Source organism: Lithobates pipiens, unplaced genomic scaffold (genome assembly GCF_037356315.1).
Source record: "Lithobates pipiens isolate NorthernLeopardFrog02 unplaced genomic scaffold, aLitPip1_a1.2 Scaffold_35, whole genome shotgun sequence".
Lineage (NCBI taxonomy): Eukaryota > Metazoa > Chordata > Amphibia > Anura > Ranidae > Lithobates > Lithobates pipiens.
The window spans coordinates 26,683,370-26,709,334 of record NW_027507811.1 but is presented as its reverse complement, the minus strand read 5'-3'; the positions used below and the strand labels follow the sequence as shown (position 1 = coordinate 26,709,334).

Sequence of the window (25,965 nt, the reverse complement as noted above, 5' to 3'; positions counted from 1 at the left end):
TAAATGGGAAACGGATCTGGGCCGCACCTTTACTCAAATACAAATTAACAACATACTGCGGTTCGCTCTGCGGTCCTCGATATGAACCAAAATACAAGAGACGAACTATAAAATTCTTGTCCGGTGGTACTTGACGCCTAGTCGCCTTCACCTTATCTACCCTGACGCATCTGAGTGCTGCTGGCGCTGGCGCGAAGGACGGGGCACAATTTTTCATATTTTTTGGTCCTGCCCTAAGCTTTCTGGGCCGCGGTCCGGACCATCTCTCAAAAATTTACCGAATGGCAAATCCCTAATGACCCAGCCTTTTTTTTACTGCATGTTTCGGACATACCCCCTAGGAAATACGCACGATTGATACTACGTCACTTAACGAATGCGGCCAAGTCCTGCATCCCCTTGCTGTGGAAACAGCAGACACCACCTTCAGCGGCGATGTGGGTGAGAAAAGTGGAGGATATAAATAAAATGGAAGACCTGGTGCTTACAGCCCAGGATCGGCAGGAGACATATCGAAAGACTTGGGCCGCGTACACACGGGCGGACTGTTCGCCCAACTTTGTCCGCTGAACAGTGTTTGGGCGGACAGTCCGCTCGTGTGTGGGCTTTCAGCGGACAGTTTCAGCGGACAGTTGGACGGACAAGGTTTTTCGGAATTTCCGAAAAACTGTCCGCTGAAACCTTGTTTCAGCGAACAGCCCGCTCGTGTGTAGGCTTGTTCGTCAAACAAAGTTGCGCGCATGCTCAGAAAGGATTTTCACGCCGAAAGCTATAATGCAGTGTATAGGACGTCGTATTTTTCGTCCCGTCGTACGTGCTGTTCACGTCATCGCGCACGGTTTCAGCAAACTGTTCGTTCGTCGTGTGTGGGCATGTCCGTCCATGCTAATTTTGAGCGGACTGTTTGCTGAAACTGTTGGACGGACAAAGTTGGGCGAACAGTCCGCGCGTGTGTACGCGGCCTTGGTCTCTCTGGAACGTGTTTGTATACTCAGACGAGGGCAAAGCCCTGTTTGGCCATTAATTCGCCTATTACTGGTACCTGACAGACCGCGTAGGTGAAGCCATCCCCACCCCGCCCCTCCCTTCTCCCCCCCCATAGCCTTCGCCTCCTCCCCTTGACTCTTCCTCTCCCCCCCCCCCGCCCCTCTCTTCCATTTTTCTCTTTTCTCTGTCACTCTTCTACTTTCATCTCACTCTTCGCTCTTTCTTTTGGCCGCGGCTCCAAACCTGCTCCCGATGACCTTATGCCGAGGCGCCAGGCTGGGCTTCGGCATGACCGCTTCTTATAGAGAGGCAGGAGCATCTTTACCGGTCCTGGCCTGGGGGGTTTAACCTCCAAGGCCAGTAGATAGGACATGTTTTGCTAATAAATTCATATGTTGCCACGCCAATACATGTACAGCATGTTTGTGAGGCTGCGACCTCTTTTGTTTCCTTTGTTTTACTTATTATTGTTTGTTTTGGGGCTCTCCCCATGTGTGTTTTTGATGCTCAAAATACTAATAAAATGATATTTGCAAAAAAAAAAAAAACAGGGACAGTATGTAAAAACCTGTGTTTTTTTTACATCTGTCTCTGAAATGTCCCTTACCGACATCCTTTTGGTCTAAAAATCCTCAGATTATAGCTGCCCCACCTCTCCAGTACCTTCTCAGCCAACAGAAACATGTCTGTGTATACTGTGTGTGTGTGTTTGTGTCTACTGTGTGGCCCCATAATCTCTGATTGCCTGGGGGCCCCATAATCTCCTATTGCACGGGGGCCCCATGAGTTGTCAGTCCGCCCCTGGTAGCTGCTGACTTAATTTTTGGGGGAGCGCCTCATTATTTTTTTTTTAGTCAAGGACCAATTTAAGAAACGAATGAAAGCTATGGATCCCCCACGATGATACTAATTTAAATGGTAAACATGCCATGGAGGGTATAGCCAAAATGTAAACAGTCCTGGTAAATACCTTTCAAGTTTAGCCACTTACCTTTGAAAAACTCCTTTCTAACTACAGAGTCTGAGATGTGTTTAATATTACCTACGTAGGCTTACGGTTAATCTCTCTTATGTTATATGTTCTGGGATCTACCTTTGCATTTTGTTGATGTGCTACTCTATCATTTTTTTGCCTCATATCCCTTTCAGGGGGTTTTCCCGTATACAAATGGGTGGAGTTTCTCCCGGGTGGGGTTGCTTAGAAATGGGGGGGGGTTCTTGTATTTTTTTATAGTTCAGTTCTTGAACCCCTCCAAAGGGTTCAATACTGAGTTGGCCCACCCTTTGCAGCTATAACATCTTTAACTCTTTTGGGACGGCTGTCCACAAGGTTTAGGAGTGTGTCTATGGGAATGCTTGACCATTCTTCCAGAAGCGCATTTGTGAGATCAGGCACTGATGCTGGACAAGAAGGTTTGGTTCGCAGTTTGCACTCTAATTTATCCCAAAGGTGTTCTAGCAGGTTCAGTGCAGGCCAGTCAAGTTCCTCTACCCCAAACTTTCTCATCTATGTCTTTATGGACCTTGCTTTGTGCACTGGTCCAAATCATTTGGTGGAGGGGGGATTATGGTGTGGGGTTGTTTTTCAGGGGTTGGGCTTGGCCTCTTAGTTCCAGTGAAGGGAACTCTTAAGGCATCAGCATACCAACACATTTTGGACGATTGCATCCTCCCAATTTTGTGGGAACAGTTTGGGGATTGGGCACACCGCGCTGGAGGAGAGATTCCATGTCCATCGGGCTAAGAGATTTGAGACAGCTAAGTAAGTCTGGGAAAGTCAGGATGACTAGGTGAGTCCAGGGGACTGAGGGAATCTGGAGTTCTCTAAGGTGTGGGGTTGTTTTTCTGGGGTTGGGCTTGGCCCCTTAGTTCGAGTGAAGGGAACCCTTATGCGTACACACGAGCGCAATTTCCGACGGGAGCTTTTCATTGTATATTCCGACCGCGTGTATGCCCCATCTGACTTTTTACGTCAAAAATTCTGATGGACCTAGAAGGAGAACATGTTCTATATTTTTCAGACGGAACCAATTCCTATCGGGAAAACCGCTCGTCTGTATGCTGTTCCGACGTACCAAAAACGGCGCATGCTCTGAAGCAAGTACGAGACGGAAGCTATTGGCTACTGGCTATTGAACTTCCTTTTTCTAGTCCCGTCGTACGTCACCGCGCTCTTGACAGGCGGAATTTGGTGTGTTCATGTGTATGCAAGACAGCTTCAGCGGAATTCCGTCTGAAAAACCTTCAGAGTTTATTCCGACAGGAAAACTGGTCGTGTGTACAGGGCATTAGGGTGTCTACATACCAAGACATTTTGCATGATTTCATGCTCCCAACTTTGTGGGGACAGTTTGGGGACGGCCCCTTCCTGCTCCAACATGACTGCGCACCAGTGCACAAAGCAAGGTCCATAAAGACATGGAAGAGCGAGTTTGGGGTGGAGGAACTTGACTGACCTGCACAGAGTTCTGACCTCAACCTGATAGAACACCTTTGGGATGAATTAGAACGTAGAGTGCGAGCCAAGCCTTCTTGTCCAACATCAGTGCCTGACCTCACAAAGATGCTTCTGGAAGAATGGTCAAACATTTCCATAGACACACTCCTAAACCTTGTGGACGGCCTTCCCAGAAGAGTTTAAGCTGTTATAGCTACAAAGGGTGGACCAACTCAATATTGAACCCTACAGACTAAGCCCTTGTACACACGGTCGGACATTCCGACAACCAAATCCGTCGGATTTTGTCAGACGGATTTTGTCAAACTATTGCATACACACGGTCGGACAAAGTTGTCGGAAAATCCGATCCTTCAGAACGTGATGACATTCGTTCGTTACGACGGGACTACGTTCACGCTAGTAGCCAATAGCTTTGGTGTAGGAATTTGATCTGAGCATGCGTGGCACTTTGTCCGATCGGAATTCTCTACACATAATCGGACAAGGTCCGATCGGATCATGTTGTCGAAAAATTTTATAGCCAAGCCCGTTAGAACCGCGGATGCTCGCGGTCAGTGACGGCCAGCCTCCGCTTGGTCCCAGGTTGGCTCCTGGCTACCCTTCATGCCGGTTGACCCCGGCCAGCCTGGCACAGGACATGGTGGGTTCCTCGAGCCTGGGGCGGCCGCGGATGCTCGTGGCCAGTGACGGCCGGCCGCCGCTCGGTCCCAGGTCGGCCCCCGCCTACCACTTCATGCTGGTTGACCCCGGCCAGCCTGGCACGGGACATGGTGGGTCCCTCGAGCCCGAGGCGGCCATGGATGCTCGCAGCCAGTGACGGCCGGCCGCCGCTCGGTCCCAGGAAAACTTGGTCCGTCGGATATTCTGACGGAAACAGTCCGATGGAGCCGACACGCGGTCGGATTATCCGACAACAGGGTCCGATCGGACATTTTCCGTCGAAATGACAGTGTGTACAAGGGCTAAGACTGGGATGCCATTTAAAGAGGAAGTAAACCCTTCCAAACAACTTGGACCTATAGGTAAGCCTAGATTAAGGCTTACCTGTAGGTCCAAGCAATATCTCCTAAACCTATATGGTTTAGGAGATATTTGCCCGAAAATGGGCACCGCTGTCTACGGCGCATGCCGTATGACAGCGGCGGAGCTGCGAGGCGCGACTCTCGTGCGCATGCGCGGGAGTGACGTCATCGCGGTTGCGACGCTGTGATTCGTCGGAGCTGCGAGACGCCACAAGCAACATGGATGCGGCGGACTACAGGGGACAGCGGCGATTTGGCTCCTGTGTCAGGTAAGTGACACATAATGAGCTACTATGCGATGCATAGTAGTCCATTATGCTTTACCTTTGCAGGGAAAAAAAGAGGAAGTAAACCCATCAGGGTTTACTTCCTCTTTAAATTCATGTGCGTGTAAAGGCAAGCGTTCCAATACTTTTGGTCATATAGTGTGTATATTTGTATGATGATTAAAAACACTTTATTGATATCATTTGTCTTGTTGAACATGTGTGACCAGCAGGATTAGAAGCTCCTCCTGCTTATGTTTCCCTACAGACAGGCTGGGGGAGAGCTGAGTCATGTGACAGTTGGATATTGATTAGGAAAAAGGTACTTATAATTACAGTGCCATCATCCACATATCGAAATAGAAGGGACAATGTAAACGAAACAGTGTGTGTTTAGTATCACTTTAAGTTCTAACAAGAAGACCCTCATACTTTATGTTCCATAGAAGATGGTAAGCTTCACTGCGCAGGACCCTCGTACCACTTGTCATCCTCATATCTTCTACTCCCTCTAAAACTGTAATCTTGAAAAAGTAGAGTCTTCAAACCTCAATCAAACCAGTTATACATCCTTGTGGATTTTACCATGTTTAACAAGAGAAACCTTCTAGGAAAAACCTTTGCCGAACCCTGAACATGAATATGACTTTCCCCCCCATGGCTCTTCTGGTGGTGGACAAGAGAAGACTGCCACAAGAAACTTATTCCGCACTTCAAACATGAATGTCGCTTGTCGTTCTTGTGAAGCCTCTGATGGGTGACGAGGTGGGACTTCTGGGTAAAGCGTTTCCCACAGTTCGAACACACATATGGCTTCACCCCCGTGTGAATTCTCCAGTGTGTGACCAGTGTTGACTTTATCGCAAAGCATTTTCCGAACATGAGATCAGCCTCTGGCCATTGTGCAGTCTCTGGTGTCCAACCAAGGAGGACCTTTCTGCAAACCATTGCCCGCAGTCTGGACATGAATATAGCCTCTGTCTATGGGTCTTCTCATGTACCACAAGGTTGGACTTGGACGAAAAAAACTTTCCACACTCAAAACAGGAATAAGGCTTTTCTCCTGTGAATTCTCTGGTGTTGCTCCAGGTGCGACTTCTGAACGAATCGTTTGCTGCATTCAGCGCATGAAAATGGCTTCTTGTCCAGGTGAATCTTCTCGTGGATGACCAGGTTGGACCTTGACGTGAAAGAATTCCCAAACTTGGGACATGAAAAAGGCTTCTCGTCCAGGTGAATCTTCTCATGGATGACCAGGTTGGACCTTGACGTGAAAGAATTCCCACACTTGGGACATGAAAAAGGCTTCTAGTCCAGGTGAATCTTCTCATGGATGACCAGGTTGGACCTTGACATGAAAGAATTCCCACACTTCGGACATGAAAAAGGCTTCTCGTCCAGGTGAATCTTCTCATGGATGACCAGGTTGGACCTTGACGTGAAAGAATTCCCACACTTGAGACATGAAAAAGGCTTCTAGTCCAGGTGAATCTTCTCATGGATGACCAGGTTGGACCTTGACGTGAAAGAATTCCCACACTTGAGACATGAAAAAGGCTTCTAGTCCAGGTGAATCTTCTCATGGATGACCAGGTTGGACCTTGACGTGAAAGAATTCCCACACTTGGGACATGAAAAAGGCTTCTCGTCCAGGTGAATCTTCTGATGGATGACCAGGTTGGACCTTGACATGAAAGAATTCCCACACTTGGGACATAAAAAAGGCTTCTCGCCGGTCCTAAGGTGATTCTAAGTCCTAAGGTGGCCAACCAGTGTTCATTTAGCGGTAAAGGATTTGCCACACTCGGAACAGGAATACGGTTTGTCCTCTGCGCGCATTCCCTGATGCCGGACTAGGGAAGACCTCTGTGAGAAGCATTTCCCACAATCTGAGCAGCAAAACGGCTTCTCTCCAGAGTGAGTCCTTTGGTGTTTATCAAAATGAATCTTCTGGGAGAAGCACCAGCCGCATTCTCCACATGAATAGGGCTTCTCCTCTGTGTGAATACATTGATGGTGGACAAGCTGAGCCTTATGTGTGAACCATTTTCCACACTCAACAACAAAAAAACAAAAAAAATAAAGTTCCAACTTCTTCTATATCAATCCGCCAAGACAGGCCAGAACATTGTCAGGGAAAAATTACTCCACCTGCTCCCCAAAAAACAATAAATAGTCCCCTCTCTGTCCCTTGCATTTGCAAGTGAGCATGGGTGGATGGGAATGCCTCCATTTTTTTTTTAAATATATATTTGTTTTATTTTTATTTATTTTTTACATTTTGCTGTGCTTGAATAAAGGGAGTTTGATGTTGTTCACCCTACACTAAGTTATGGCTGGTGGCTGTGGGGGCTAAGGGGTCTTGGATAGTGCTGGCTCTGGATAAAGGAAGCATCTACAGAGGACAAAGTCCTGTTGAGGGTTCGTCACAGGAGGAAATTGATGTGTGGGGGGGGGGGGGGGTTGAAGGGGGGCAGAGGAGGACACTGATGTGGGGAGAGTGAAGAGGGGCAGAAGAGGACACTGATGTGGGGAGGGTGAAGGGGTGGAGAGAAAGACATTGATGTGAGGAGGGTGAAGGGTGCAGAGAAGGACATGTGGAGGTGAATGAGGGCAAAGGATAACACTGATGTGAGGAGGGTGAAGGGGGGCAGAGGAAGACACTGCTGTGGGGGTGAAGGTGGGGGCAGAGGAGGACATAGATGTAGTGGGTGAAGGGACCAGAGGACACGGATGTGTGGGGGCGAAGGGGGGCAGAGGAGGACACTGATGTGGGGGTTTTAAGGGGAGCAGAAGAGAACACTGATGTAGGGAGGGTGAAGGAGGGCAGAAGAGGACACTGATGGGAAGGTGAAGAGGGGACAGACGAGGACACAGATGTGGGGGCTAAGGAGGGGTAGAGGAGGACACTGATGTGGGGGCTAAGGAGGGGTAGAGGAGGAAACTGATGTGGGGAAGGTGAAGAGGGGCAGAGGAGGACACAGATGTGGGGGTAAAGGAGGGCAAAGGAGAACACTGATGTGAGGAGGGTGAAGTGGGGCAGAGGAGGACATGGATGTGGTGGGTGAAGGGGGCAAGGGACACGGATGTGTGGGGGTGAAGGGGGGGCAGAGGAGGACACAGACATGGGGGGTGAAGGGGGGGGCAGAGGAGGACACTGATGTGGGGGTGTTAAGAGGGGCAGAAGGGGACACTAATGGGAGGGTGAGGAGGTGGCCGAGGACACAGATGTGGGGAGGGTGAAGGGGGGCAGAGGAGGATACTGATGTGGGGTGAAGGTGGACGGAGGACATGGATGTGGGGGTGAAGGGGTAGAGGAGGACACAGACATAGGGGGTGAAGGGGGGAAAGGTGGACAGAGGACACGGAAGGGGGGGAGGTGAAGGGGGGCAGAGGAGGACACTGAAATGTGGGAGTGAGGGGTGCAGAGGAGAGGACACAGACAGTCACAGAGGTCGGTCTGGACCTCAAAGAGTGCACATCTCTCCGGTGGATCGCCGAAGAGCCTAACCACAACCAAGTCAACATTTTATTCCACTCGAAGTGGAGAATCTGAGACTCTTAGTGCAGACGATTCACCTGCACCAATCTCTGGAGGCATCTCCTCCTCCTTACACAGTTCGTCTCCTTTTACTTCTTATCTCTCTGCTTCTTCTTTAACCTCAACTTTAATATCAACAAGATTTCCACCCTGAACGATGCAAAAGAAAAATAAATATAATATTTAGTTAACCGTTTCAGCTTCTGAAGGTTTTACCCCCTTCACCACCAGGCCATTTTTTGCTATTCGGCACTGCGGTAACTGGCAATTGTGTGGTCAAACAACACTGTAACTAAATTAAATTTATATAAAATTTTACACAAATAGAGCTTTTTTTAGAGGTTTAACATTTTGGGGTGAGTGTGTTCCCAACAAATGTAAAGTGTGTAATATGTGCGGCTTTATACAAAAAATCTCTTTGTTCCTTCTACCTGCTTTGGGAGAAGAAGCAAAGAGATTGTTTCCTTTGTCAACACAAGGCTCTGGGCTGTGATTGGACACAGCCGATCAGCAGGTCCCAGCCATGAATCATAGAAGGAGTCTGTGGTGTAACGGAATCCCTTCCCACGCTGGGTTCTACAAGCCCCCGGGGGGCCTTGGTTTGCATTCAGAAGAGACCAATTACAGGCAGGTACGTCGCTGTGCCTATAGGAGCCACCCATCCGCAGTACAATGTGGGTCGGCGTTTATGAAGAGGCTAAACAGGATTAAACATAAAGATTGAATTCCTTGATAGAACCACACTAAGTTTTAGATGGTCTATGCTATGCTACGACTCTTGTTGTATGACAAATGAGATGCGGAGAATGAGTGGAACCCAAGGTTTCGTCTTTATTTTTCAATCTCTTTATAATCAGATGTTTGTACAGTGTGATATTATCGTACTACATCATTCTGGTATTGTAGCATTACATTTAGAACCTCGCTATGGTAAATTGGGCAAATATGGCACCACTTTATCTTTGACCACATGGGGGAGGATAAGGACGTCATGGTAAAATCTTGCCATAATCAATTTCTGGCCTTACATAATGATTCTGTATGAACCAGCAGTGCATAGTCAACATATTATATTCTCAAACAGGCAATAAGAGGAGAGCTCTGACAAAAAAGCACCACATCCCAGAAACTATAAACAAAGCAAGAAAGGACACTGGAGTTTTGAGACAAAACCCCGGGACTTTTAAGGTGCTAAACTGTAAAGTTAATTAAGGTCACATAAGCAATATGCTCAAACTAAAAAAAATGTTTTATTTACAAACAATAAAAACAATAATATTATCAACATAATGAATACTGTTCATAATTTCACTAGAATGGTGAAACCATAAAACAACTGATCATTCCATAATATACCACTCTACATGTTTCGCTTGTTCAGCTTCTTCAGGAGTGTTTACGGTATATGAATGAACTGGAAAATACATAAAAATTTTTTTTATAATCAATAAATATGATTACATTCATGTATACAAAACATATGGACAGTGTGTCAAGTACATAAATTAAATTAGTAACACATAAGAAAATAATTACATCAACCACAAACAATAATACATGGATGGAATCCATCTGTTGACCACCATTTTTGTTGGTTCAGATCATTGGTTAACATTAGCCAGCGGCAATTTTTGGTAAGACTCCTTGCAGATTTACTACATATGTAGTCTTTTCTTGAGCCATTTTTTGTGGGTTTTACACAGTAATTGTTAATGAATATATTAAAAAAGATTTCTCTATGTATTATTGTTTGTGGTTGATGTAATTATTTTCTTATGTGTTAATAATTGAATTTATGTACTTGACACACTGTCCATATGTTTTGTATACATGAATGTAATCATATTTATTGATTATGAATTTTTTTTTTATGTATTTTCCAGTTCATTCATATACCGTAAACACTCCTGAAGAAGCTGAACAAGCAAAACATGTAGAGTGGTATATTATGGAATGATCAGTTGTTTTATGGTTTCACCATTCTATGAACTGCATTCATTATGTTGATAATATTATTGTTTTTATTGTTTGTAAATAAAACATTATTTTTAGTTTGAGCATATTGCTTATGTGACCTTAATTAACTTTACAGTTTAGCACCTTAAAAGTCCCGGGGTTTTGTCTCAAAACCCCAGTGTCCTTTCTTGCTTTGTTTATATTATATTCTCAATTTCCTCTACCTGGTTTTCCTGAGGGATCTCCTGATCTTCCTGTGTGGAATCCCGGGAATACAGAGGATGGTGACATCTCTCTGGTGGCTCCCCATTACTGGATCCATCTGTAGGAAACACACACACTGACTGACTGATGTGTCTATGTATTTATATCAGGAGATCTATCTAGATGGGTCCTCAATACTCTTCTCTCCGTTACAAAAAATGGAAGTCTTCTCTTACCTGGTGAGGTGAGGGGCTGTTTTCCATCATGAGGTCCATGAAGTCCTTAGGTGAACAAAAAAGATGGTGGTCTGTAAAAAGCAAGATTCAAATAATAATGAAAAGAAGTTAGGGGTATTTTCTATTCTCCACCCAAAGATGGCATCTAGTTCTGAAGCCATCTACATGTTTGCATGTGAAGATTATGGGGACAGGAGAATGGTGGAGAATTTCGGAGATTCCGACGGAATGTGTCCGATCGGACCGTTTTGTCGGATATTCCGACTGTGTGTGGTCTCCATCGGACTGTTTCAGTCGGAGTATCTGACGGACCAAATTTTCTAATTTGTTGGTAAAATTTTCCGACAAAATGCTCCGATCGGACATACTCCGATCATGTGTAGAGAATTCCGACCACGCATGCTCAGATCAAATTCCTACACCAAAGCTATTGGCTACTAGCGTGAACGTAGTCCCGTCGTAATGAAATAACATCATCATGTTCTGCACGATCGGATTTCCCGACAACTTCCTCCGACCGTGTGTATACAACAGTTTTGGACAAAATCCGACGGATTTGGTTGTCGAAATCTCCGACCGTGTGTACAAGGGCTTACTATCTCTGTCAGACCAGACCACCACAAGCTTTAAACACCTTTTTGAATAAATTAGGAATGAAAAAAAACGAACTCAATTTTCCCATCCACACATTCAATGTGGATGAGGGCATCACTTCTGCTTTGCATTCTAGCGGTGGGTAGACACCTCCACCATCAGAATACACTGATCAGTGCTGCTGGCTATAGCTGGTGGCACTGATTGAGCAGCGTTTACCCAGCAGGCTGGTTGTACAGAAGTCGATCGGTAGATCAACCACTGTCCCCATACATACTGTGTATGGTCCCTGCTGAACAGGCCAAATTTTGATCCATGTATGGCCAGCGCAACTGTCTGCTGGAATTCAAACAATGAGTACAACGAGATGTAGGAGAAGACATAGAATGACCTTTATGTCTCCGTAGGAGGGTGCACTATGTGTGTCCCAATCTATCATCAGTATACACCATCTGCCTTCTGGTTACACAGTGCCATGTCTGGTGCCCTTTCTATATACAGTGTGCCATGTCTGGTGCCCTGTTTATGTACTGTGTGCCATGTCTGGTGCCCTGTCTATATACACTGTGTGCCATGTCTGGTACCCTGCCTATGTACTGTGTGCCATGTCTGGTGCCCTTTCTAAGTACTGTGTGCCATGTCTGGTGCCCTGTCTATGTACTGTGTGCCATGTCTGGTGCCCTGTCTATATACACTGTGTGCCATGTCTGGTGCCCTGTCTATGTACTGTGTGCCATGTCTGGTGCCCTGTCTATGTACTGTGTGCCATGTCTGGTGCCCTGTCTATATACACTGTGTGCCATGTCTGGTGCCCTGTCTATGTACTGTGTGCAATGCCTGGTGCCCTGTCTATATACACTGTGTGCCATGTTTGGTGCCCTGTCTATGTACACTGTCTGCTATGTTTGGTGCCCTGTCTATGTACACTGTGTGCCATGTCTGGTGACCTGTCTAAATACACTGTGTGCCATGTCTGGTGCCCTGTCTATGTACTGTGTGCAATGCCTGGTGCCCTGCCTATATACACTGTGTGCTGTGTTTTGTGCCCTGTCTATGTACACTGTCTGCTATGTTTGGTGCCCTGTCTATGTACACTGTGTGCCATGTCTGGTGGCCTGCCTATATACTGTGTGCCATGTCTGGTGCCCTGTCTATGTACTGTGTGCAATGTCTGGTGCCCTGTCTATGTACTGTGTGCAATGTCTGGTGCCCTGTCTATATACACTGTGTGCCATGATTGGTGCCCTGTATATGTACTGCGTGCCATGTCTGGTGCCCTGCCTATGTACTGTGTGCCATGTCTGGTGCCCTGTGTATGTACTGTGTGCCATGTCTGGTGCCCTGTGTATGTACTGTGTGCCATGTCTATATACTGTGTGCCATGTCTGGTGCCCTGTATATATAGTGTGTCCCGTCTATACATCCCCCTGTACATAATGCAGTGACCCGTGTGGTGCCCATCATATATGTTTAGGAAACTATTCATATCATTTATGAAAAATAGTGCAGTAGTTGCCCCTAGCCTAGCAACCAGTCACCTTGTTTGTTTAATTTGCAAGACAAAATCTGATTGGTTACAGAATAATAAGACATTATTACCTTGTGCTCATTGTACAGACATTCTGCAGTTTCACACAGAATCCTACCACTGCTAGACCACCTCCCTAACTCTCAACTTATCTACAACACAATGGCTGCCACTGAGGACGACCCCTTCACCACCTAACCCAATTTATATGTATATACAGTGCCTTGCGAAAGTATTCGGCCCCCTTGAACTTTTCAACCTTTTGCCACATTTCAGGCTTCAAACATAAAGATATAAAATTTTTATTTTTTGTGAAGAATCACCAACAAGTGGGACACAATTGTGAAGTGGAACAAAATCTATTGGATATTTTAAACTTTTTTAGCAAATAAAAAACTGAAAAGTGGTGCGTGCAAAATTATTCGGCCCCTTTACTTTCAGTGCAACAAACTCACTCCAGAAGTTCAGCGAGGATCTCTGAATGATCCAATGTTGTCCTAAATGACTGATGGTGATAAATAGAATCCACCTGTGTGTAATCAAGTCTCTGTATAAATGCACCTGCTCTCTGATAGTCTCAGGGTTCTGTTGAAAGCGCAGAGAGCATCATGAAGACCAAGGAACACACCAGGCAGGTCCGTAATACTGTTGTGGAGAAGTTTAAAGCCGGATTTCGATACAAAAAGATTTCCCAAGCTTTAAACATCCCAAGGAGCACTGTGCAAGCGATCATTTTGAAATGGAAGGAGTATCAGACCACTGCAAATCTACCAAGACCTGGCCTTCCCTCTAAACTTTCAGCTCAGACAAGGAGAAGACTGATCAGAGATGCAGCCAAGAGGCCCATGATCACTCTGGATGAACTGCAGAGAACTACAGCTGAGGTGGGAGAGTCTGTCCATAGGACAACAATCAGTCGTACACTGCACAAATCTGGCCTTTATGGAAGAGTTGCAAGAAGAAAGCCATTTCTCAAAGATATCCATAAAAAGTCTTGTCTAAAGTTTGCCACAAGCCACCTGGGAGACACACCAAACATGTGGAAGAAGGTGCTCTGGTCAGATGAAACCAAAATCGAACTTTTTGCCAACAATGCAAAACGATATGTTTGGCGTAAAAGCAACACAGCTCATCACCCTCAACACACCATCCCCACTGTCAAACATGGTGGTGGCAGCATCATGGTTTGGGCCTGCTTTTCTTCAGCAGGGACAGGGAAGATGGTTAAAATTGAGGGGAAGATGGATGCAGCCAAATACAGGACCATTCTGGATGAAAACCTGTTGGAGTCTGCAAAAGACCTGAAACTGGGATGGAGATTTATCTTCCAACAAGACAATAATCCCAAACATACAGCAAAATCTACAAAGGGATGGTTCACAAATAAAAGTATCCAGGTGTTAGAATGGCCAAGTCAAAGTCTAGACCTGAATCCAATCGAGAATCTGTGGAAAGAGCTGAAAACTGCTGTTCACAAACGCTCTCCATCCAACCTCACTGAGCTCGAGCTGTTTTGCAAGGAAGAATGGGCAAGAATTTCAGTCTCTCAATGTGCAAAACTGATAGAGACATACCCCAAGCGACTTGCAGCTGTAATCGCAGCAAAAGGTGGCTCTACAAAGTATTAACGCAAGGGGGCCGAATAATTTTGCACGCTCCACTTTTCATTTTTTTATTAGTTAAAAAAGTTTCAAAAATCCAATAGATTTCGTTCCACTTCACAATTGTGTCGCACTTGTTGGTGATTCTTCACAAAAAATAAAAATTTTATATCTTTATGTTTGAAGCCTGAAATGTGGCAAAAGGTTGAAAAGTTCAAGGGGGCCGAATACTTTCGCAAGGCACTGTATATATATATATATATATATATATATATATACATATACATATATATATATATATATATATATATATATATACATATATATATATATATATATATACACACTAAATCAGTTTTGTATCACATTATTATGATAGTTGGTAATAGATAAATTACCCCACTCAAGTGCCAGTCTACAACTTAATTTCAATGTTGTAATATTTGGTCTACAATAAAATCCTCATTGTTTTTGAACCACTTTAATCAATTGTTTTTTATTAATATTAATGAAATTATTTATTATATATTTTTATATGCATGTAATATTATCCTCCTTATCCTTGAATAAATGGGTGATTGAGTTATTTTCATTATTAAATACTATTACTACTATGTGATATTTTACAACTTATCTTTAAATATGAATAATAATTGAGTTATTAGGATATATTACCATCATCTTGTAATATTATCCTTCTTGTCTTTGAATTATTTGTATAATACTGATAATATTAATAAAAATAATAATAATGTAATTACTTAATTTGTTGTCATCATTTAATTTTTTTCTCCTTGTCTTTGAATAATAATATTTGTGTTATTTTATATCAAGAGTCAGTAAATGACACAGGGGCCAAAGGGGCACTTGTGGTGCACTTGGTGTCACTGGAATAACTAGATGATGGGGACTGGAGGAGCACTTTGTGTCACTGGGTGCACTGAAGTCATTAGACCTCAGTACACACTGCTAGTACCATGTTTGCCTTCATTCTCCGTGGCATAGATTCAACAAGGTGTTGGATTTTGGTTCATTTTGACATGATAGCTTCACGCAGTTGATGCAGATTTGTGGGTTGCACATCCATGATCCTTTCCACCACATTCCAAAGGTGCTCTATTGGATTGAGATCTGGTGAGTGTGGAGACCATTGGAGTACATTGACCTCATTGTCCAGTGGTGAGATGATTTGAGCTTTGTGATATGGTGTATTATCCTGCTGGAAGGAGCCATCAGAAGATGGGTACACTGTAGTCATAAAAGGATGGACATGGTCAGCAACAATACTCAGGTACAGTGGCGTTACTAGGGTTGGGGTGAGCTGGAGCGGTAAAACATGGTGTCAGCCCCCCCCCCCGGCACCAAGCAGGCTAGTGCGTTGGTGTGGCTCTCCCCCTTAACCTGCCACAATGGAAGGAGCTGAGTTGGAATTGGGAGGATGGATGGAGCTGGGATGGGATTGGGGTGGCGAACAGAGCCGCAACGGGATAGGGGGAATAGATGGAACCAGGGTGGGACGGTGGGTGGATGGAGAATGGATGGCATCGGGGGGGGGGGGGTGAATGGAGCTGGGATGGGATTGGGGGGGTGGATGGAATCGGGGGGGAGGGTGGATGGAGCTGGGATGGGATGGGGGGGTGGATGGAGCAGGGATGGGATCAGGGGGGTGGATGGAGCAGGGATGGGATCAAGGTGGTGGATGGAGCCCGGATGGGATCAGGAAGGTAAATGGAGCTGGAATGGGATCGGGGGATGGTGGTTGGAGCCGGGATGGGATTGGGGAGGAGGATGGAGCCCAGATGGAATGGATGGAGCCAGGATGGGATCTGTGACTGGGGGGGTTAGAGGGTATGTGGTAGGGAGTGGTTTGGGAAGGGTGAGGAATTGTGCTGGGGGGAGGGGGTCAAACTTCAAATCTGCCCCCCTCCTTCTAGTACAAGTCCTCTCTAACCCAAAAAGCACCCCCTAGCACCTATCCTCTAACACCCCCCCTAAAATCACTCCTGGCAGCATAATTGTTACCTGCCAATGCTGTAGCATGGTATCCCTCTTCCTCCTGGCCTTTGTACTTGAAACATCAGAGCCGAGGAAGAGGTGGCTATAGTCTGGTCTGCAGTGAATGTAGCCACAAGGGACAGAGATGTGATTGTTTCTGTGCCAGTCTGAGGCGAGCCCGGTGTCACCCTCTGGCGGGTGTCACCCGGGTGCTGGCTGCACCCCCATAGTAACACCACTGCTCAGGTAGGCCGTGGCATTTAAACAATGCTCAATTGGTACTGGGGGCTCCCTGGGGGTTACACTCACCAGAGCTCAAAATATCTCAAGCATTAAAGTGAATCCTCTTAAAGAGGAAGTAAACCCAGATGGGTTTACGTCTTCTTTGTCTCCCTGCAAAGGTAAAGCATAATGGGCTACTATGCATTGCATAGTAGTCCATTATGTGTCACTTACCTGACACAGGAGCCAGTGATGTCACCGCTGTCCCCTGTAGTCCGGAGCGTCCATCTTCTTCCGGGTATTCCTGCTCTGGCCACTCACAGCGGTGCCTCTCTTTTAGTAAATATCTCCTAAAGCATGTAGGTTTAGGAGATATTTCTTGGACCTACAGGTAAGCATTAATCTAGGCTTACCTATAGGTCAAAGTGGTTTGTAAGGGTTTACAACCACTTTAATACTATAAACCAGAGCCATCTGTTTTGCAAGCAGGTTCTGGACAGCTTGGTCCGCTCCAATCTACTGCTCTGGGTGGCATCTATGGGGATTCCACAGCCGTGATGTGTACATCCTGATAGTATCCAGCTGATGGTGAAGCGTAAAAATCACTTCCTGTTGCCATTGAGGTCACGTCCTGACGTGTTTCGTCATATCCGTCTTCAAACGAGGCCCTTGTGGGGATTCACTTTAATGCTTGAGATATTTTGAGCTCTGGTGAGTTTAACCACCAGGAGGAGTGTGCCTCACGTGGTGAAGCTCTTGGTGTGTGGTGGTTTTGTGTGCTTTAACCAACCCGTATAGGATCACCTACTATCTCCTGAGTGGAACTCACTATCATCATATCAAATTTTATATGTGAAGAAACACATACGTGTTGGTCTGGAAACTTAGTGGACTAACATCAGCGCTGTTATAATATAGGACTGATGCAGCAAATCAACTGAATTATCTTATATTACTGTTTTGTACCTAATAAAGTGTCTGTCACTGGATGACATGCGGACTGGAGGAGCACTTGAAGTGATTGAACCCAGGGATTCCCTCACTTTGGAGGAATGTGTGTATACATCCTGACCAATATTTACTTCCTGTACTGTATAACTATAGAGAAGCAACGTTATCACCCTAGGACAGGAAGGGTGATAGTACTACAGAACATCTTCTGCTCTTCTCATCTCCATAACCTATGTGTTCTGTAGTTCATAGAGAACTGGGCAGGCCTTGGGATAACAATGCTGGCAGGATCAACAGGTATGTTTTGCATGGATTGAACAGATTTAACTAAATGTTTTCAGTGGTATATTCAACAGGCCAAAAGGGAAGAGATAACGTGTTCGTGATGGCTAGAGTTCTGCTTTAACAAAGAGATACAACAGAGAAAATCATAGCATTGTAGTCTAATATACAAAGAATGAATGACACTGCATTGGAACAGTAGATGAAGCCATTGTGGGATTGCAGACTTTTAATCGAGTCTAGTCCTAAACATAATTCTTTACAGATAAAATCACCCCTCGTTCTTCTAAAAATTGTTTTCTCAAACCAGAGGGATGACAGGTAAGTGTCTGGTCTCAACAGTCGTTTTTCTAATGCTGAAAATGAAAGAAAAAAGCTGATTGGTTGTTATGAGGGATGCACACAGTCCCTATTTCGGGCTAGAAACAACGCTGACCAAATTTGCATCACTAGTGAGGCTACCATGTTGAGAAGATGCTCCCATGAATGGAACTCCAGATGGGACCTGGGCCATGGTTCTTCCTCTTCATCCAGTTGGGAATGCTGAGATTCTGTGCACCGATCTTCTGCTCAAGGAGGCTTAAGAAGGATCTTTGGCCTCTATGTGCTAACCAGCTCAAGGGTGTTACATATGAATTCTTGGTTTCTATTCGGTAATCCTCAGCTCAAGAGGGCTTCAGATGACCTCTACACCTACCTGGAGCTTAGCTAAGTAAACCAGTGGTCTCCAAACTGCAAGACATTATTTCTCCCACTGACACCAACGTTGGGGCACTTTTCCTCCCATCGATACCAATGATGGGCAATATATTCCCCCCACTGATAGGACACTATTCATCCCACTGATACCAATGATGGGCACTATTCCTCCCACTGACACCAACGTTGGGGTACTATTCCTGCCATTGATACCAATGATGGGCCCGCTATTCCTTGCACTGATACCAATGATGGGCACTATTCCTCCCACTGATACCAATGATGGGACACTATTCCTCCCACTGATACCAATGATGGGCACTTTTCCTCCCACCGATACCAATGATGGGCAATATATTCCCCCCACTGATAGGACACTATTCATCCCACTGATACCAATGATGGGCACTATTCCTCCCATTGATATCAATTATGGGGCACTATTCCTCCCACTGATACCAATGATGGGACATTATTCTTCCCACTGATACAAATGATGGAACACTATTCCTCTCACTGATACCAATGATGGGCACTTTTGCTCCCACCGATACCAATGATGGGCAATATATTCCCCCCACTGATAGGACACTATTCCTCCCACTGATACCAATGATGGGCACTATTCCTCCCACTGATACCAATGATGGGCACTATTCCTCCCACTGATACCAATGATGGGCACTATTCCTCCCACTGATACCAATGATGGACACTATTCCTCCCACTGATACCAATGATGGGACATTATTCCTCCCACTGATGGGACACTATTCCTCCCACTGATACCAATGATGGGCACTATTCCTCCCACTGACACCAATAATAGGCACTATTCCTCCCACTGACACCAATGATGGGACATTATTCTTCCCACTGATACCAATGATGGGACACTATTCCTCCCACTGATGGGACACTATTCCTCCCACTGATACCAATGATGGGCACTATTCCTCCCACTGATACCAATGATGGGCACTATTCCTCCCACTGATACCAATGATGGGCACTATTCCTCCCACTGATTCCAATGATGGGCACTTTTCCTCCCACTGATACCAATGATTGGCACTATTCCTCCCACTGATACCAATGATGGACACTATTCCTCCCACTGATACCAATGATGGGACACTATTCCTCCCACTGATGGGACACTATTCCTCCCACTGATACCAATGATGGGCACTATTCCTCCCACTGACACCAATAATGGGCACTATTCCTCCCACTGACACCAATGATGGGACATTATTCTTCCCACTGATACCAATGATGGGACACTATTCCTCCCACTGATACCAATGATGGGACACTATTCCTCCCACTGATGGGACACTATTCCTCCCACTGATACCAATGATGGGCACTATTCCTCCCACTGACACCAATGATGGGACACTATTCCTCCCACCGATACCAATGATGGGACATTATTCCCCCCACTGATACCAATGATGGGCACTATTCCTCCCACCGATACCAATGATGGGACACTATTCCTCCCACTGACACCAATGATGGGACACTATTCCTCCCACCGATACCAATGATGGGACATTATTCCCCCCACTGATACCAATGATGGGCACTATTCCTCCCACCGATACCAATGATGGGACACTATTCCTCCCACTGACACCAATGATGGGACACTATTCCTCCCACCGATACCAATGATGGGACATTATTCCCCCCACTGATACCAATGATGGGCACTATTCCTCCCACTGATACCAATGATGGGCACTATTCCTCCCACCGATACCAATGATGGGACACTATTCCTCCCACTGATACCAATTATGGGCACTATTCCTCCCACCGATACCAATGATGGGACACTATTCCTCCCACTGATACAATTTATGGGCACTTTTCCTCCATGGATAAAAAAATGATGGGACATTATTCTTCCCACTGATACAAATGATGGGATAGTATTCCTCCCACTGACACCAATGATGGGCACTTTTCCTCCACGGATACCAATGATGGGACACTATTCCTCCCACTGATACCAATGATGGGCAATTTTCCTCCCACTTATACCAATGATGGGACACTATTCCTTCCACTGATACCAATGATGGGCAAAATATTTCCCCCCCCCCCCACTGATAGGACACTATTCCTCCTACTGATACCAATGCCATGCACTATTCCTCCCATTGATGGGGCACTATTCCTCCCATTGATACTAATGATGGGGCACTATTCCTCCCACTGATACCAATGATGGGCACTATTCCTCCCATTGATACCAATGATGGGCACTATTCCTCCCACTGATACAAATGATGGGCACTTTTCCTCCCACTGATACCAATGATGGGACATTATTCCTCCCACTGATACCAATGATGGGAACTTTTCCTCCCACTGATACCAATGTTGCGCAATATATTCCCCCCACTGATAGGACACTATTCCTCCCACTGATACCAATGATGGGCACTTTTCCTGCACAGATACCAATGATGGGCCACTATTCCTCCCACCGATACCAATGATGGGACATTATTCCTCCCATTGATGGGGCACTATTCCTCCCATTGATACAAATGATGGGACATTATTACTCCCACTGATACCAATGATGGGCACTATTCCTCCCATTGATACCAATGATGGGCACTATTCCTCCCACTGATACCAATGATGGGCACTTTTCCTCGCACTGATAGCAATGATGGGCACTTTTCCTCCCACTGATACTAATGATGGGCACTTTTCCTCGCACTGATAGCAATGATGGGCACTTTTCCTCCCACTGATACCAATGATGGGCACTTTTCCTCCCACTGATACCAATGATGGGGCACTTTTCCTCCCACTGATACCAATGATGGGCACTTTTCCTCCCACTGATACCAATGATGGACACTTTTCCTCCCACTGATACCAATGATGTGACACTATTCCTCCCATTGAAACAAATGATGGGCACTATTTCTCCCACTCATACCAATGAGGGGCACTATACCTCCCACCGATACTAATGATGGGACACTATTGCTCCCATTGAAACAAATGAAGGGCACTTTTCCTCCATGTATAAAAAATGATGGGACATTATTCTTCCCACTGATACAAATAATGGGATATTTTTCCTCCCGCTGATACCAATAATGGGCACTTTTCCTCCCACTGATGGGACACTATTCCTCCCACTGATACCAATAACATGCACTATTCCTCCCATTGATAACAATGATGGGACACTATTCCTCCCACTGATACCAATGATGGGACACTATTCCTCCCATTGATACCAATGATGGGACACTATTCCTCCCTTTGATACCAATGATGGGACACTATTCCTCCCACTGATACCAATGATGGGACACTATTCCTCCCATTGATACCAATGATGGGACACTATTCCTCCCACTGATACCAATGATGGGACACTATTCCTCCCACTGATACCAATGATGGGGCACTATTCCTCACACTGATACCAATGATGGGGCACTGTTCCTCCCATTGATACCAATAATGGGGCACTTTTCCTCCCACTGATGCCAACAATGGGGCGGTATTCCTCCCACTGATAACAATAATGGGACATTATTTCTCCCACTGATGGGAAATTATTCCTCCCGCTGACGCCAATGATGGGGCACTATTCCTCCTACTGATAACAATGATGGTCACTATTCCTACCACTGACACCAAGGATGAGACACTATTCCTCCCACTGATACCAAAGATGAAGCACTATTCCTCCCACCAAAACCAATGAAGCACTGTTCCTCCTACTGATACCAATGATGGGCACTTACTCCTCCCACTAATACCAATGATAAGATACTATTCCTCCCACCAACACCATGGCGGGTTGCTAATCATTCCCCTAATACCAAAGATGCATTGTTTACTCCCATTGATGCCAGGACAATTTCTACTTCCAATGAAGGACAGTAAACTGGCCTTTTGCTTAGAAAGTTTGGAGACCCCTGATGTAAAGGAATAAAGTTGGAGCACTCATTCCAGAATGCAACCAGTCAAGACCTCAACCCACAGTAAAGTTGAATGATGGGGATGCACCTTGGGTCTAGGTTAAGCTATGCCTTCAGTGAAGGACTACTCTCCAATGTTCTACCACTCACTGAATTGCCTTCTCGCGCTAAGGCTGGTCGCACTGGTGACTTTTCTGATGGCAGACGAGAGAGGACTTCCAGTTAAAGCTCTTGTCACAGTCCGTGCATGAAAAGAGCTTCCTTCCTGCGTGAACTCTCTGATGCCGAATGAGGCCTGACTTCTGCGTAAAGGACTTTCCGCATTCTGAACACGCGTGAGGCTTCTCTTTGACATGCGTCTTCCGGTGTTTGACCATATTGGACTTGTATATGAAGCCCTTCCCACAGTCCGGGCAGGAGAAGAGGTTGTTGGTGTGGATCCTCTGATGCGCGCTAAGAGAAGACTTTGTGGCAAACTGCTCCCCACACTCCGAACACGAGTACGGCTTTTCCCCTGTGTGCCTCCTTTGATGACTAATCAGGCGTGACTTCTGGGCAAACCGTCTACCGCATTCTGTACAGGAAAACGGCTTCTCTCCTGTGTGGATGGTCTGATGGATAAGCAGGTTGGTCTTCTGGGCGAAGCACTTTCCACACTCAGAACACTTGTAAGGCTTCTGCTCCATGTGTGTCTTCTGATGGATGACCATGGTGGACTTCGTAGCGAAACACTTCCCACACTGCGGGCAGGCGAACGGTTTCTCGCCTGTGTGGGTCTTCTGGTGGCCGAGAAGAGTTGACTTGGATGCAAAGCATTTGCCACAGTCAGAGCAGGAATACGGTTTCTCTTGCATGTACATTTGCTGGTGTTTGATGAGTGAGAACTTCTGCCGGAAAGACTTCCCGCAATCAGAGCACGAAAAGGCTTTCACGCCACGGTGGGAGCTCTGATGGTGGACCAGCGAAGCTTTCTGGGTAAAGCATTTCCCACACTCTGGGCATGAGTATGGCTTTAACCCTGTGTGAATTCTTTGGTGGACAACAAGGTGGACCTTCTGTACAAAGCATTTACCACATTCTGAACATGAATAAGGCCTTTCTAGTTTGTGCGACCGCATATGCTTCAGCAGTGGAACTCTTCGGACAAAGCATTTTCCACATACAGCACATGAAAGAGATTTCACACCTTTGCGATTTCCCTGAAAAAAATAAACAAAAAAGGTTTCAGGATGTTTGAAGTAAGATAAAAGGTGTATTAAAGTTGAACTCCAGGAATGCAGCCACTTTGTAAAATGAGCAGGCATATTAAGAGTTAGGTCAAACAAGGTGTATTTCACCTCCTGGACTTACCTCTTCAATTTACATCAATTTACAGATTTATAGAGCTCCGGAAGCACAGCTATCCCTATGCTTCTGGCACTCTGACGCTTGACCTTCTGGTCTCAGCTACTTCAGCTGCAGAGTGCCCACCCCATCTCTCCTCCTGCCCAATCACAGAGCACTTTGTATTATGTGTATTCATTCACAAAATACAAAGGCTTCTGTGCATGTACAGCAGAGAGGAGGGGCGGGTAGAGCTTCTGTCAGTAGGAAGACAGCATCTCTCCTCTAAGAGGCCCAGGAGTGCAGTGATAGCTGTACTACCGTCCATAAAACTGTCAGTTGTAAATTTAAGCGATAAGTCCAATGAGGCACATTCCATCTCTTGGACTTATCGCTGTAATTTACATCTGACAAATTTATGTAGCTTTGGGAGCACAGTTATCACTATGCTTCTGACACTCTGATGCTGGACTTCTGCTCTCAGCTACTTCTGCTGCAGAGTCGCATGCAGCTGCTGTGCCCACTCCTCCCCTACTCCTGCCCAATCACAGAGCTCTTTGTATTATCTGTATTCATTCACACAATACAAAGGCTTCTGTGAATAAACATCAGATGGGAGAGGTGGGTGGCGATACTGTGTGTGAGAGGACAACATCTCTCCTCTCAGAGGCCTGGGACAGTAGCGATGGCTGTACTCCTGAACCTCTATAAAACTTTCAGATGCAAATTAAAGAGATAACCCCAGCAAGGTGCATTCCACCTCCTGGATTTACCTCTTTAATTTACATCTGACCGATTTGTGGAGCTGTGGGAGCAGAGCTATCTCTACGCTTCTGGAGCTCTGATGCTGCACCTTTTGGTCTCAGCTCCTTATGCTGCAAAGTCGCATGCAGTTGCTGTGCCCCTCCTCCTGCCCAATCATTCACAAAATACAAAGGCTTCTCTGAATAAACAGCAGTGGGGAGGTGCAGGCAAAGAAGACAAGCAGGGAGACGCTGTGTGTGAGAAGACATCTCTCCTCTCAGAGACCTGGGACTGTAGCGATAGATGTAATCCCTGACCTCCATTAAACTGTCAGATGTAAATGAAAGAAATTATTCCAGAAGGTGGCATGCACCTAGTTGGACTTAACTCATAGTTAAGAATGTAGTGATAGCTGTACTCTTGGATTCCATAAAATGACAGATGTAAATTAAAGAGATAAGTCCAGGAGGTGGCATGCATCTCATTAGACCTAACTCATAGTATGCCTGCACTTTATGCAACAGAGGTTATGGACAGGGTCAGGTGTAGCAAAGCTGACTCAGTCTGTAGTTTTTTTCTTTCTGTACACTGTTACGGACCAGTAGTTTATGAATGGCAGCAACTTTTATATCTTTAGGACTTACATTGCCAGAAAGAAGACTTGAGATGGGGCAGCTTGTGATGGTATCATCCAGGGGCTGTTCTAGAGCTACAGATAAAAGTTTAATTACATGCCAGGGACCACTTTGTTATCCCCTCATAGTGGTGTTTACCTAACAAGGAATGCATCTGGTAGTCCTGTAGTATTACTTAGTCCTGTAGTATTATCTAGTCCTGTAGTATTACCAAGTCTTGTATTATTACCTTGTCTTGTAGCATTACCTAATCCTGTAGTATTACCTAGTTTTGTAGTATTACCTAGTCTTGTAGTATTACCTACTTCTGTAGTATTACCTAGTCTTGTAGTATTACCAAGTCTTGTAGTATTACCTAGTCCTGTAGCATTATCTAGTTCTGTAATATTACCTAGTCTTGTAGTATTACCTAGTCTTATAGTATTACCTTGTCTTGTAGTACTACCTCGTCCTGTAGTATTACCAAGTTCTGCAGTATTACCTAGTCTTATAGTATTACCAAGTATTGTAGTATTACCTAGTCCTGTAGTATTACCTACTTTTGTAGCATTACCTCGTCCTGTAGTATTATCTAGCCATGTAGTATTAACTAGTTCTGTAGTATTACCTAGTCTTGTAGTATTACCTAGGGTCTTATAGTATTACCAAGTATTGTAGTATTACCTAGTCCTGTATTATTATCTAGCCCTGTAGTATTAACTAGTTCTGTAGTATTACATAGTCCTGTAGTATTACCTAGTTCTGTGG

At 45.4% G+C, this 25,965-nt stretch overlaps 1 protein-coding gene across 1 annotated transcript in view; it reads right to left on the bottom strand.

Moving 5' to 3' along the window:
* Positions 1–18,057: 18,057 nt before the first annotated feature.
* Positions 18,058–25,965, bottom strand: part of LOC143956160 (uncharacterized) — a 482,654-nt gene continuing 474,746 nt past the window's right edge. The window contains exon 8 of the mRNA XM_077466269.1: positions 18,058–23,618. Within this exon, the coding sequence (XP_077322395.1) occupies positions 22,684–23,618 (935 nt within the window). The 3' untranslated portion in view covers positions 18,058–22,683. The remainder of the gene's footprint in view (positions 23,619–25,965) is intronic.